Genomic DNA, 16,023 nt, shown 5'->3' with positions numbered 1-16,023 from the left:
CAGCTCTAACCAACGTCTCCAATCTTGTCTCATTGATTGGACTCCAGTTAGCTTTTGGAGAAGTCATTAACCTAGGAGTTCACATACTTTTCCCAACCTACACTGTGAATTTTTAAATGATGCATTCAATACAAACAATAAAAATACAAAATGTTGTTTGTTATTAGTTTAAGCACACTGTTTGTCTATTGTTGTGACTTAAATGAAGAACAGATCAAATTTGATGACTAATTTATGCAGAAATCCAGGTAATGTAGAACGTGGAAAACACAGAGACAGGAACAGGTAATTCCAAAGGGTTCACATACGTTTTCTTGCCACTGTACTCGCATGTGTGGTTTTTATTCATATGTTATTATTCACTGCATTGTTGGGAACAAGCTCTCAATGTAAACATTTCACTGTACTGTTTTACACCGGTTGTATCATATGCACGTGGCGAATAACCTTTAAACTTAAAACTATTTGGGAGTCTGGACCGGCGAGGTATCATGTTACAAAAGGTGTGCGTTGCAAAATGTAGAAATGCACCCAAGCACATGTAGATCTATGCAAGTGAAGCTTATAGACACCTTTAGAATAGAATAGTACTTCACTGTTGTTCTCGCACTTTCAGAAGTCTTTCTTACACTTTCAGTTGTCTGTCTTACGCTTCTAACAGTTTACCAAATCAAGGATGATGTGGCGTGTGAGGCTAATGTGATTAGCTGATACATTAGAGTGTTAAACACATTTTCTATTTGAGATTCTTCAAAGTAGCCACCCTTTGCCTTGATGACAGCTTTGCACACTCCTGGCATTTTCTCAACCAGCTTCATCTGGAATGCTTTTCCAACAGTCTTGAAGGAGTTCCCCGCATACACTACAGTTCAAAAGTTTGGTGTCACTTAGAAATGTCCTTGTTTTTGTTTTTGTCCATTAAAATAACATCAAATTGATCAGAAATACAGTGTAGACATTGTTAATGTTGCAAAGTCTCCTCTGAACAGTTGATGTTGAGATGTGTCTGTTACTTAAAAACTGTGAAGCATTTATTTGGGCTGCAATCTGAGGTGCAGTTAACTCTAACTTAATGAACTTGTCCTCAGCAGCAGAGGTAACTCTGGGTCTTCCTTTCCTGTGGCAGTCCTCATGAGAGCCAGTTTCATCATAGCGCTTGATGTTTTTTTGTGACTACTTTCAAAGTTCTTACAGATATTAACTGTCATTTCTCTTTGCTTATTTGAGCTGTTCTTGCCATAATATGGACTTGGTCTTTTACCAAATAGAGCTATCTTTTGTGTACCATCCCTACCTTGTCACCACACATCTGATTGGATCAAACATATTAAAAAGGAAAGAAATTCCACAAATTAACTTTAAACAAGGCACACCTGTTAATTGAAATGCATTCCAGGTGACTACCTCATGAAGCTGGTTGATAGAATGCCAAGAGTGTGCAAAGCTGTCATCAAGGCAAAGGGTAGTTACTTCAAGGATCTGAAATATAAAATATATTTTGATTTGTTAAACACTTTTTTGGTTATTACATGATTCCATATGTGTCATTTCATAGTTTTGATGTCTTCACTATTATTATACAATGTAAAAAATAGTCATTTTTTTTACTGGTACTGCACATACATACACTGCATTCGGAAAGTATTCAGACCCCTTAACATTTTGCACATTTTGTTATGTTACAGCCTTATTCTAAAATGTATTAAATCATTATTTCCCCCCTCAATCTACACATAATATCTACATATATATTTTTTTACATTATTGAACATTTATAAAAAATGTAAAACTGAAATATCACACTTACAAAAGTATTCGGACCCTTTAATCAGTACTTTGCTGAAGCACCTTTGACAGTTTTTACAGCCTTGAGTCTTGGGTATGACGCTACAAGCTTGGCACAGATGTATTTGTGGAGTTTCTCCCATTTATCTCTGAAGATCCTCTCAAGATCTATCAAGTTAGTTGCTGCACAACTATTTTCAGGTCTCCAGAGATATTCGATCGGGTTCAAGTCCGGGCTCTGGCTGGGCCACTCACGAACATTCAGAGACTTGTCCCGAAGCAACTCCAACATTGTCTTGGTTGTGTGCTTAAAACCTTTTGTGACTAGGGGGCAGTATTTTCATTTTTGGAAAAATAATGTTCCCATTGTAAACGGGATATTTTGTCAGGACAAGATGCTAGAATATGCATATAATTGACAGCTTAGGATAGAAAACACTCTAAAGTTTCCAAAACTGTAAAAATATTGTCTGTGAGTATAACAGAACTGATATTGCAGGCAAAAGCCTGAGAAAAATGCAATCCGGAAGTGACTATTCTTTTGAAAGCTCTGCGTTCCAATGTGTCCCTATTGAGCAGTGAATGGGCTATCAACCAGATTACTTTTTCTACGTATTCCCCAAGGTGTCTACAGCATTGTGACGTAGTTTTACACATTTATGTTGAAGAATACCCGTAAGCGGCTACATTGCGCAAGTGGTCACCTGATGGCTCTCTGAGTGATTCTCGCGTAAAATACAAAGGTAGCCATTATTCCAATCGGTCCTACTGAAAAACCAATTGTCCCGGTGGATATATTATCGAATAGATATTTGAAAAACACCTTGAGGATTGATTATAAACAACGTTTGCCAGGTTTCTGTTGATATTATGGAGCCTATTTGGAATATTTTTCGGAGTTTTCGTGACTGCAATTTCCGGTCGATTTCTCAGCCAAACATGAAGAACAAACGGAGCTATTTCGCCTACAAAAATAATATTTTTGGAAAAAAGGAACATTGGCTATCTAACTGGGAGTCTCGTCAGTGAAAACATCCGTAGCTCATCAAAGGTAAACGATTTAATTTGATTGCTTTTCTGATTTCCGTGACCAAGTTACCTGCTGCTAGCTGGACAAAATGCTATGCTAGGCTATCGATAAACTTACACAAATGCTTGTCTAGCTTTGGCTGTAAAGCATATTTTTAAAATCTGAGATGACAGGGTGATTAACAAAAGGCTAAGCTGTGTCTCAATATATTTCACTTGTGATTTTTATGAATAGGAATATTTTCTAGGAATATTTATGTCCGTTGCGTTATGATAATTAGTGTCAGTCGATGATTACGCTCCCGGGTCCGGGATGGGGAGTCACTAGTTAAGGTCGTTGTCCTGTTGGAAGGTGAACCTTCGCCCCAGTCTGAGATCCTTAGCGCTCTGGGGCAGGTTTTAATTATGGATCTCTCAGTACATACAGTTGAATTCGGAAGTTTACATACACTTAGGTTGGAGTCATTAAAACTTGTTTATCAACCACTCCACAAATTTCTTGTTAACAAACTATAGTTTTGGTATGTTGCATAGGACATCTACTTTGTGCATGACACACGTAATTTTCCCAGTAATTGTTTACAGAGAGATTATTTCACTTATAATTCACTGTATCACAATTCCAGTGGGTCAGAAGTTTACATACACTAAGTTGACTTTGCCTTTAAACAGCTTGGAAAATACTAGAAAATGATATCATGGCTTTAGAAGCTTCTGATAGGCTTACTGACATAATTTGAGTCAGTTGGAGGTGTACCTGTGGATGTATTTCTAGGCCTACCTTCAAGCTCAGTGCCTATTTGCTTGACATCATGGGAAAATCAAAAGAAATCAGATAAGACCTCAGAAATGTTTTTGTAGACCTCGACAAGTCTGGTTCATCCTTGGGAGCACTTTCCAAATGGCTGAAGGGACCACTTTCATCTGTACAAATAGTAGTAAGCAAGTATAAACACATTGGGACAACGCAGCCGTCATACCGCTCAGGAAGGAGACGTGTTCTGTCTCCTAGAGATGAACGTACTTTGAGGCGAAAAGTGCACATCAATCCCAGAGCAACAGTAAAGGACCTTGTGAAGATGCTGGAGGAAACAGGTACAAAAGTATCTGTAGCCACAGTAAAACAAGTCCTATATCGACATAACCTAAAAGGCCGCTCAGCAAGGAAAAAGCCACTGCTCCAAAACCATCATAAAAAAAGCCAGACTATGGTTTGCAACTGCACATGGGGACAAAGATCGTACTTTTTGGAGAAATGTCCTCTGGTCTGATGAAACAAAAATATAACTGTTTGACCATAATGACCATTGTTATGTTTGGAGGAAAAAGGGGGAAGCTTGCAAGCCGAAGAACACCATCCCAATCGTGACGCACGGGGGTGGCAGTGTCATGTTGTGGGGTTGCTTTGCTGCAGGAGGGACTGGTGCACGGCACAATATTATGTGGATATATTGAAGCAACATCTCAAGACATCCGTTAAAGTTTGGTCGCAAATGGGTCTTCCAAATGGACAATGACCCCAAGCATACTTCCAAAGTTGTGGCAAAATGGCTTAAAGACAACAAAGTCAAGGTATTGGAGTGGCAATCACAAAGCCCTGACCTCAATCCTATAGAAAATGTGTGGGCAGAACTGAAAAAGCATGTGCGAGCAAGTAGGCTCGCACATAAGCGAGCCTACTCATAAGCACAAGGAATATTATTTTTAATTTGATCCATCTCTACGCTACCCCACTGATCACCCCTTTTGGCTGCGGCCTGCTCCGTGGAGTACACCACATGTTGAGCCCCGAGGCACGTGACTAAAAGCACCCGCATCCTCTGTGAGGCAGATGCAAAATGACAGATTCCCAGTTTGGCCTTCTCCCAGCTTGACACAATGTATTGGTTGGCCAAAAAACAGGAATCCACTCTTTCCAAAAAATCTCACTCCTACAGCACCTGTCCAAAATCATCTCTTGTAGGATTCTCAGGGCAAACGTTGGACGTCTCTACCACACCTGTCGCCGCAGGTAGGCCCACTACATCCTGGACTGGCTCAAGTTCGCTCACCACCTCCGACTGACACCATTTCCAGATAAGCAAGGTTCTCAAGAGAGCCAGGTTACACCAGCTCTGTCTAGAGGAATGGGCCAAAATTCACCCAACTTATTGTGGGAAGCTTGTGGAAGGCTACCTGAAATATTTGACCCAAGTTAAACAATTTAAAGGCAATGCTACCACATGCTAATTGAGTGTATGTAAATGTTTGACCCACTGGGAATGTGATGAAAGAAATAAAAGCTGAAATACATCATTCTCTGTACTATTATTCTGACATTTCACATTTTTTAAATAAAGTGGTGATACTAACTGACCTCCCGTTCATCTACACTGATTGAAGTGGATTTAACAAGTGAAATCAATAAGGGATCAAATCTTTCACCTGGATTCACCTAGTCAGTCTATGTCATGGAAAGAGCAGGTGTAACTAATGGTTTCTACACACGTATATATACAGTATATACACTCACCAGACAGTTTATTAGGTACACCACCCCTTTCACAAAAATGGTTCGCTCCTACAGACAGTGAGTCATGTGGCTGTGGCTTGCTTTACTAAGCAGGCATTGAGGCTTTCAGTTACTGTTCAATTGAGCGTTAGAATGGGAAAAACAAGTGACCTAAGCGACATTGAGCGTGGTATGATTGGTGCTAGGCACACCGGATCCAGTATCTCAAAAAACGCCCACTCTTCTTACCCGAGAATGGTGCGACAAACAAAACCTTTCAGTCAGCAGCAGTCCAACAGCTTGTTGATGAGAGGTTGATGGTGAATGGCAAGATTCGTGCAAGCTAACAGGCGAATAAAACAGACAAATAACAGCACAGTACAATACAGTGGTGTGCAGAACAGAATCTCGGAACACAAACTCGTCAATCCTTGTCACGAATGGGCTATTGCAGCAGATAACCACACCGGGTTCCACTCCTATCAGCTAAAAGCAAGAAGAAGCGGCTTCAGTGGGCACGAGATCAACAATGGACAATTAAGGATTGGAAAAACATTGCCTGGAACATGACAGCAAGTTCAGTTTACTCCAGTGGCATGCGCAGTCCCAGACCTCAACCCAATAGAGCATCTTTGGGACGATATGGAATGGGCTGTTTGCAGCATGAATGTACCGCCGTCCCATCTGCAGCAACTGCGTGATATCATCATGTGAGCATGGACCAACATTACTGTGGAACGATTCTGACACATTGTAGAATTCCTCAAAGCATTCAGGCTGTTCTGGATGCAAAGAGTGCTCCGACCCGGTACCTAATAAACTGGCCAGTGTGTGTATATGTAAATTTTGCAGACGCTTTTATCCAAAGCGGCTTGCAGTCATGCATGCATACATTTACATGCGGGTGGCCCCGGGAATCAAACATACTTTCCTGGCGTTGCAAGCACCATGCTCTACAAACTGAGCTACAGTGGAAAAGTTTAAAAAGTTGACAAAACAAAAAGTAGGATGAAAAACAAACAAAGAACAGACAAAGTACTAAGCAATTAGAGCAGGCAGGGATGATTTTCCCCTTCCATTTTGAGCCCGAGGCAATTAGACACCAAGTGCAGGATGCTCCATCTGTTCCTTGTTTACATCACACAGGCGCATCACACACACACTATTTGAGACTGTGTTAAATTGAAAATTTAAGGTACCTGCTAACGTAGCTAGTGGCTAACGTTAGCTAGCTCAAGCTAGCTAGCAACTCAGTAGCACAGAGTAGGTTCTCTGAATGATGTTGACGTTGACTTTAGTGCATCTTTGGTAGTTCCAAAGATATAACTATTTTTGGAGTTATAGGTAACCAGAAATGACTACAACTAAGTTAGTAAGGCTTTGTTCTTACTTTGGTGAGTAAAAACTCCTGCTGCCTACCCTTTAATTAATACTACAGTAAACTCATCACAGTGCATAACAGAATTTGAGTCCAGTCCAGACACTGCCACTGAGTCCGAGATGTTGTGCACTAATTTTGACCAGGGTTATCAGGGAATAAGGTGCCATTTTAGATGCAGACATGGGTTTTAATTTGTCGCTTGGTGTTTTGATGCTCAACGGCTTAACGGAGGAGCCACACTTTCCAAATTAAGAATGCAGAGAGCCTAGAGAGGCAGAGCTTCAGAATATTGTTCCTGGCTGGCCCAGACCCAGACAGAAACCCTGGTTAAAAGGCGTTACATAGGACTGTGAGGACTAGGAGCAGAGACAAAGGAAAGAAAGAGAGCAACAAGCAATATGAGAGAGAGAGCGCTGAGAGGCTGGCAGACAGAGGGTGGATAGTCTGGGCACAGGAAAGTCAGAGGCTCAGATTATTCAGAGCAGATTGTGGTACAAGCAACTGCGCTCTTTTTCAATCATCTTGTCCTCTCTGCATCTCCTCTCCTTCATTCTCGTGCACTGATCTGAAAGAACAGACCAGGGCCAGCCAAATGATGAGCTTCCATCATATTTTCACGTGTCAAGTCTTCCATTAATACAGTGCAGATGAAGCGACCTGCAGACACCCAGCTGAACTCCTGATGACCTCAAACAGGTCATAGCAGAGCTTCAGAATAGCAAAAAGAGAAGGGAAAAAAACACTTGGCTGCTTGACGCAGGAGGTAAACAAAAGTCTGCCAATGTATTTCTTATTCTTCTCTCTCCCGCCCCATCCATTTGATGGTTGTCCACTTCCAGATAAAATAAGACAGACAGAGAGGACAGAAAGAAAGGACAGAAAGGACAGAGAGCGAGAGAGTGCGAGGCAGGCAGAGAGAGAGAGAGTGAGGCAGGGAGAGAGAAACGTTCTACTCTGTCCCTGCAGGCGAAGCCAGGAAGATAGAGAACAGCGTGTGCTGTGCTGCGGCGACAGACAAGCCAACAACACGTTTTTGCTTCGTCACTGCTGTTCTGAAAGCCTGACTGCACCCCCTTCCCCCCTCTAACAAGCACAGAGTCAGAAAACCGGACCTGGAGAACACGCTGCAGCTTAACGTCTCAGCTCTCTTTTTCCATCCACCTCTCCTTCCCTCTTTCCCATCCTCCCCAGTCCCAACACATCATATCTGGGCTTATTATAACAATGACTTATTTTATCACCTTATCTTCCTCAGCTGTGATACTGTACATCTGTTCTTCTGATGGGATCCTCAGTGGTCAGCCTCTGACACAGTTCAGCTTAAGGCCACTAGTAGTGAATGGGGTTGTCACAGCTGGTCTTTTTAATTAACTAAAAACAATGGCGTTCTAATCCTTTTGTAAAAAGCTCCGCGAGTCGAGTGACAGACTCCCTTTCCAGGGAATACTGTACTGTAAGTATAGATAGAAAAAGAATGTGATGGACTGCTGAAGGAGGAAAAGAGAGGGAACATGAAGAATAGAAAAAAGATGGGTGACTGGAGGTATTCAGACACAGAAAGACAAAGGAAAGGCGGCATATGAACATTTACCTCAATCGTGAATAAGTCTGACTGAGTCTGGTTGCTATGGAAATGAAAATCACCCTTTTCCCGAGATGATAAATCCCATCCCATTCCCATTCCTAATTCTCTGGACAGTGTTCTGTACTGCATTTTATAAAAAGGGAGACACTGTATCTATCTCTATGAGATGGACATCCTCTGGGTTTTGAAGGCCCATCAAGCCTGTTCCGGTGCTCACAATCGCCGAGGCAGAAACATCCACTATGCACATGGCCTTCAATGTCCACCACTTCACCCACTACTAACTAAAGCACTAGGTCTAGTCACAGGCACATCGCCGACTGGATTGCAAGGGTTAAAAAAAGGGACACAGATTGATGAGAGAAACCGAGCGATGTACTCGGGGGGGGGGGGGGGGGGGGAATATATTGAAGCAACATCTCAAGACATCAGTCAGGAAGTTAAAGCTTGGTAGCAAATGCGTCTTCCAAATGGACAATGACCCCAAGCATATTTCCAAAGTTGTGGCAAAAATGGCTTAAGGACAACAAAGTCAAGGTATTGGAGTGTTCACAAAGCCCTGACCAAAATCCTATAGAAAATCTGTGGGCAGAACTGAAAAAGCATATGTAAGCAAGGAGGCCTGCAAACCTGACTCAGTTACACCAGCTCTGTCAAGAGGAATGGGCCAAAATTCACCCAACTTATTGTGGTTAGCTTGTGGAAGGCTACCCAAAACGTTTGACCCAAGTTAAACAATTTAAAAGCAATGCTACCAAATACTAATTGAGTGTATGTAAATTTCTGACCCACTGGGAATGTGATGAAATAAATACAAGCTGAAATAAATCATTCTCTCAACCATTATTCTGACATTTCACATTCTTAAAATAAAGTGGAGATCCTAACTGACCTAAGACAGGGAATTTTTACGAGGATTAAATGTCAGGAATTGTGAAACTGAGTTTAAATGTATTTGGCTAAGGTGTATGTAAACCTCTGACTTCAACTGTATGTGTAAAAAAGCTAACGTTTAAGTTCCTTGCTCAGAACATATGAAAGCTGGAGATTCAATTTTCCCAGTTCTTCAATATTCCTAGTTACGAAGTTTTAGGTTGTAGTTATTATAGGAATTATGACGCGTCAACTATTTCTCTATACCATTTGTATTTCATATACCTTTGACTATTGGATGTTCTAATAGGCACTTTAGTATTGCCAGCCTAATCTCAGGAGTTGATAGGCTTGAAGTCATAAACAGCGCTGTGATTCAAGCATTGCTAAGAGCTGCTGGCAAACGCAGTAAAGTTTGAAAGAGCATTTTCCTCCAATAAACAAATTACTTGCATGAACATGTGATTTTGTTTCAGCATTTTAGTTTGTTGGACAATGTAAAACCTACTGGACCAAATAACAAAAATACTGTACAATGTTACAAATAATCAAACTCTGATTCGAACTATAGTTCAGAATTATATGTGAAAACACCCTTATTCTGTTAAAACATGTTAAAATCATGGGGCACTGTCAGCAGATAATCCATCAGATCAGATCAGCTACAGGGAGAGTGCAGTGACCTCAGAGAGAATGTGGACATTCTGCTACCTGTGACCTCATGGATCAACAGGGAGAAAGCACATGGAATGAAAATTCTATTTGAAATTCCTTGACCTCAGGTCACGTGGCTAGCGCTACTTTTTATAGCTGGAACTGAATGTGCAGAAACTGAGGAAGCCTAAACTCCGAAATAATACAGGGAATGCTGAAGTACCTTTGAGCCTCTAATAGGATGGTGTGATGGAGCTAGAGATGGAGAACGGTAGTGAGACTCAGGGCACCACTCATCACACGGCCCATTTGCTGCCAGGCTCTGATTGGGGACTAACCCACTAGGTACCATGCAGTCAGGGTGGCACCTGATCTGCAAGTCCTTCCAGGTGCCAGTGTTGATGGAGCAACAGGCCAGGGGCAGAGAGACAGTACCTCCCCATTTCAAAACGTTTTCTCCCTCCTGAGCACTACTGAACACTACCCAGGACTCATCTGTTGCCAGGCTCTCATAGGGCTCACCCACTATTATAGTAACCTAGGTGCCATTCCAGTCAGGTTGCCACTTGATATATGAGCCCTCCCAGGTGCCAGAGTGGCTGATGCAGGCCAGGGGCAAAGAGAAAGAGATGCACCACCTCCCCCAGAAGCCCTTGGCTCAAATTGTACTCCACCTGATTCACTTAGCCAACACAGAGAGGAGAGAGGGCTATAATGGTATCTGAGTTACGGAAACAAAAAACAAAACAATTACATTTGCCTTTTATGGCTCAATTTACTGACGGAAATATATTTGCAGAAGAAACAAACATGATAGTCAGAGGGAGAGGAGGAGAGATGAAAGGTAGAAGGGGGGAATGGAGCATTGGACTTCAGTTAAGAGCTTTTGAATTAATTTTCTGGGGTTTGCCAAAAGAAATGTAAGACAAGCTAGCATATGAGTGCTAGAAATTCAACTATGGAAATTATTTTATTTAAGTGTGCCAAAAGCAAAGACTAGTGCAAGCTTGGGACATTATAAAAAACTCTGTTTTGAGCCTCCTTCAAAAGTGAAAGGTAACAAGGGAGTCTTGATACTAAATTATACAGACAGTAACTGGTGCAGCCATGAGAACAGCCAATTCAGCTGAATCACTGACAGTAAAAACACAACACAGCCAAGTGAGGTGTCCACACAGAGTTAATATATCCAGCCGTGCTCAACCTGCCAGGCCACATGACTGCACATGAAGGTGTGTGTGACAAAGTTGACATTTTGTCTGCACCCTGTAGAATTCAATGATTTATATATATACACTAGATGACAGACAGTGGCCGTTGTTTTGAAGCCACAGACTCCATTTTAGTACTCCCCACCATTGTAAAAAAAGATTTTGGAAGCTAAAGAAATGCATTTATTAATTACTACATGAGTTCTTGCCTTGTTTATTATATTACAGAATATTAATGCAGGGAGGGGCAATAAAAAAAAAACCTACGGTGGACCCTAAAAGCAATTTGCGGGCCAGAAAAGGGGAAGTTATTTGAAAATATACTGTGCCATTTGAAAGTATTCAGACCCCTTGACTTTTCACACATTTTGTTACGCTACAGCCTTGTTCTAAAATGGATTAAATCGTTTGTCCCCCTCTTCAATCTACACACTATACCCCATAATGACAAAGCAAAAACTGGTTTTTAGAAATGTTTGCTAATTTATCAAATAAAATAAATAATAAAATATCACAAGGGTTTTTAGACCCTTTACACAGTACTTTGTTGCGGCACCTTTGGCAGCGATTACAGTTTCGAGTCTTCTCGGGAATGACGCTACAAGCTTGGCACACCTGTATTTTGGGGAGTTTCTCCCATTCTTCTCTGCAGATCCTCTCAAGTTGTCAGGTTGGATGGGGAGCATTGCTGCACAGCTATTTTCAGGTCTCTCCAGAGATATTTGATAGGGTTCAAGTTTGGGCACAGGCTGGGCCACTCAAGGACATTCAGAGACTTGCCCCGAAGTTACTCCTGAGTTGCCTTGGCTGTGTGCTTATGGTCGTTGTCCTGTTGGAAGGTGAAACTTCACCCCTGTCTGAAGTCTAGAGCGCTCTGGAGCAGGTTTTAATCAAGGATCTCTCAGTACTTTGCTCCGTTCATCTTTCCCTAGATCCTGACTAGTCTCGCAGTCCCTGCCACTGAAAAACATCTTCACAGAATGATGCTGCCACCACCATGCTTCACCATAAGGATGGTGCCAAGTTTCCTCCAGACGTGACGATTGTCATTCAGGCCAAAGAGTTCACTCCTGGTTTCATCAGCGGAGAGAATCTTGTTTCTCATAGTCTGAGTCTTTAGGTGCCTTTTGGCAAACTCCAAGCGGGCTGTCATGTGCCTTTTACTGAGGAGTGGCTTCCGTCTGGCCAATCTACAATAAAGGCCTGATTGGTGGAGTGCTGCAGAGATGGTTGTCCTTCTGGAAGGTTCTCCCATCTCCACAGAGGAACACTGGAGCTCTGTCAGTGAGACCATCGGGTTCTTGGTCACCTCCCTGACTAAGGCTCTAATCCCCTGATTGCTCAGTTTAGCCAGGCGGCCAGTTCTAGGAAAAGTTTTGGTGGTTACAAACTTCTTCCATTTGAGAATGATGGAGGCCACTGAAATGTTTTGGTACCCTTCCCCAGATCTGTGCCTCGACACAATCCTGTCTCAGAGCTCTACGGACAATTCATTCGACCTCATGGCTTGGTTTTTGCTCTGATATGCACTGTCAACTGTGGGACCTTACATAGACAGGTGTGTGCCTTCAAAATCATGTGCAATCAATTGAGTTTACCACAGGTGGGTTCAAGTCAAGTTGTAGAAACATCTCAAGGATGATCAACGGAAACAGGATGCACCTGAGCTCAATTGCGAGTCTCATAGCAAAGTTTCTGAATATTTATATTAATAGCGTATTTCTGTATTTTATTTTTTATAAATTAGCTAAAAACCTGTTTTCACTTTGTCATTATGGCATATTGTGTGTAGATTGATGAGGGTAAAATGTATTTAATCCATTTTCATTTAAGGCTGTAATGTTACAAAATGTGGAAAAGGGGAAAGGGGTCTGAATACTTTCCGAATACACGCATTTGCATAGTGTCAAAAGACACACTGTAATCATGGCCGGGTGTGACCTGATATCATTGGTTCATTCTCATATATTAAAATAGCATACAAAAAACATAAATGGTTTGCGTACGATCATAGATACAATTTGGCTACATAAGCCTACAAACATTTACAAAAACATAAGCAAAATCAAAATCAAAATAATCACAAGAATGGCTTCAGATTAGTAGCCTCCACTCTTTTCATTGGCCTATGCCATTGGTTGCATTTAAAACAGATTTTATTGATATCAGTATGTCAGTGACAGAGTAGTCTGTCATTTTGGTAATTTGTGTGGTATATAAAAAAAGTGTGTTCTTCACAATGCATGTTCTTTCTCTGTCCATAGTCTGGTCTATTTCGGGCAACACGCCTGTCTCTCCCTCGCTCCCTGCCGCTACCCATCTTAAGTGGCTCTGTCCTCGATTAGAACAGAAAAGAGAGAACCGGAACACCAACAGGCTCACAGCCACAAATTGACCTTCTCACATACTGTACATCAAAAGAGGACCTAATTTATTAAGTATTTTCTTTAAACTCGCCATTGGTTACTTAGCAGCTAGGCAGCGCTCACGTGCGCTGACCACTACCCCACCTCCATCCCCCGCTGACTGAAAGGCGCACACACACACACACAGCGCAGGAAAGGGAGAAGCACGGCGCGTTCAAAACACACACAATACAGATAGAAACTTACACACACACACAGAAGAGAATTTGAAAAAGGGGCTTAGAGTCACTTACAAAGCAGTTGAGCACAGAGCAGGAGACCCTTGCTGCAAGGCTCATGACGAGAAGAGGAAGCAGGGCTGTGCCCCTGAGACACACAGCCTACAGAGAAGCAGTAGCAGCAGGAAGAAGGGAGAGCCACGGGCCGGCATTACCATCCTCAACACTCCTACTCCCTCCACACCTATCCGCCTCCGTATTACCCCCACACTGCCCCAGGAGGTGCTATACACCCCCACACTTAGTCCCCCCCCCTCCCCCAGTGAGGGGGATGAAAACCGAGAGAGGGAGTGCTGGTGCCTGGAAAGCCCCCCTGTTGCTCAGACCAAGTTGGGAGGAAGCGAATGATAGTCCATAAGAACACACAGAGTCCACTGAAATAGCCCACAAAGAGGAGGATGAAGGACAAGAAAGGGAGAGCAGGTGAACTTACTAGACGTGAGCGGAAAAATGAGGATGCCGTGAGTGTGAGGAGAGACAGAGGAGAGAAAGAAACAGAGAGCAGGAATTGCCTGATGCTAAGCTCCACCCTCGGCATGCCATGCGCATCTCCACCCTCTCACCCAATCACGTGCTCTTGCTTCACTCTCTCTCTCCATCACATCCTCCCTACCTACCTCTTCCCTGTTTACCCTTCACCGAGATACTCCTCGTACGCAGTCAGGCAGCCTCCTCAGCAACGCGTCAGAGCAGCATAGACCGTACCACACCACTGCTGGATGCTACAGCCAGCACATCACGCATCTATCTCATGCACCACACCGCAACGCAGCATATGCACTACGCATGGGTAGAGATACACACACGCACAAATAAACGATCAGAACATGTCTTCACAAGGCTATATTTAACACCTCACACTAGTGGTTGTTTTTCACAAGGGTTTGTTTCTTACATTGACACCTCTGCATCAGAAGCACAGACACACACTGGGGAGGATGGGGTCTCTCGCTGAAACAGTATCAAGCCGACTGACAGTGTGGTATGGTAGGTTGGAGCAGAACATGGAGGGAGGAGTGGAAGAGGAGTGAGCCTATGCAGAGAACTCCAGTGACAGCATTCTACAGCAGAGCTGCCCCCTCCTTGCCCCCTCACCTACCCTCCCTCTATTCTGAGTTTCTCCTTGGTGCTGTGTGTGTGTGTGTGTGTGTGTGTGTGTGTGTGTGTGTGTGTGTGTGTGTGTGTGTGTGTGTGTGTGTGTGTGTGTGTGTGTGTGTGTGTGTGTGTGTGTGTGTAAGCATATACAGTGTCCCCTAAGCCAGAGGGGCACACACACTACCACGGTTGAGTCGTGACTTTGGGAGGAGCCATTCTTTTTTAACATTCTAGAGTCATCCGAGCAACACTGCACACAAGAACCTGCAGTGTAAGCTACTGTACCTGCATTTCAACTGTATACACATCACACACAAGTTCATTAATCAAGATAACACTGCAATCAATGTATTTTTTATTTGATTGTGTATCAATAGAATACACTTCCCTACTAGTGCATTGCAGCATGCCCCATTGACCTTAGACAGTAGTGCAGCCAATACTCATCCAGCCCCAGCCTTTCCATCAGTCCCATTATCACAATGGCCCGTGATGTATTTATAAGATAGGAATGTACTGTATAATGTCATGTATAGAGCTGAAATCACCCTCCATTGTTGAGGATAGACAATCATATCGATTCGACACAAATAATTTGTGACTGTTCTGTAATGTCCTAAACAGACCCTGCCTGGGCTCTGGTCTATATGGATGCTGTGTCCTCTCTCTGTGATGTAACAATAGACTGGAGGGGACCCTGACTGCTAATTGGCTGTGAGTGACGGCCCATGGCAGGCAGGCAATAGCGTGGATCATGACTCGCTAACAGAGAGGAGAACCTCAGAACACCCAGTTAGGGGGATGGGATACGTGGATATATGGATGGCTTCTGATGCATGACAGAGTTTTATTATCATAGGGTGTGTTCGTGATTTCAATCTGGAGTGCCAGAATGTGCTCTGGGTGTTTGTAAATTCAGGGCGTTGTCATATTGTCCTTTCGTAAATTCAGAGCGTTTCAAGCGCAAACTAGACGCTCTGGCCGAGGAGTAGGGTTGACCTGAGCGTAAATTAATCAGTTATTCTGTGCTCTGCCTCTGGCACAGTGAGACGAGAGTGCTCTGAAATCGGAGAAGACAGCCAGAGTGAATTTACGAACGCACCCATAATGTACTGTATAGAACCGACTACAGCCACAATGTACAGTCGTAGCCAAAATCTTTGAGACTGACACAAATATTAATTTTCACAAAGTTTGCTGCTTCAGTGGGATATTTAGATATTTTTGTCAGATGTTACTATGGAATACTGAAGTATAATTACAAGCATTTCATAA

At 42.8% G+C, this 16,023-nt stretch overlaps 1 protein-coding gene across 3 annotated transcripts in view; it reads right to left on the bottom strand.

Annotated features, from left to right (window-relative positions):
• Positions 1–16,023, bottom strand: part of LOC109891858 (myotubularin-related protein 4-like) — a 143,105-nt gene that overhangs the window by 84,174 nt on the left and 42,908 nt on the right. For 2 of the 3 annotated variants that reach the window (XM_031827011.1, XM_031827013.1), the window contains exon 1: positions 13,669–14,136. The exons of the other annotated variant lie outside the window; for it this stretch is intronic. In XM_031827011.1, coding sequence (XP_031682871.1) covers positions 13,669–13,713 — 45 coding nt within the window. In that variant the 5' untranslated portion in view covers positions 13,714–14,136. Of the gene's footprint in view, positions 1–13,668; positions 14,137–16,023 lie in introns of those variants that run through there. 3 annotated transcript variants of the gene reach the window in all.

The sequence above is a fragment of the Oncorhynchus kisutch genome, linkage group LG6 (genome assembly GCF_002021735.2).
Source record: "Oncorhynchus kisutch isolate 150728-3 linkage group LG6, Okis_V2, whole genome shotgun sequence".
Taxonomy (NCBI): Eukaryota; Metazoa; Chordata; class Actinopteri; order Salmoniformes; family Salmonidae; genus Oncorhynchus; species Oncorhynchus kisutch.
This window is presented reverse-complemented; position numbering and strand designations above follow the sequence as displayed.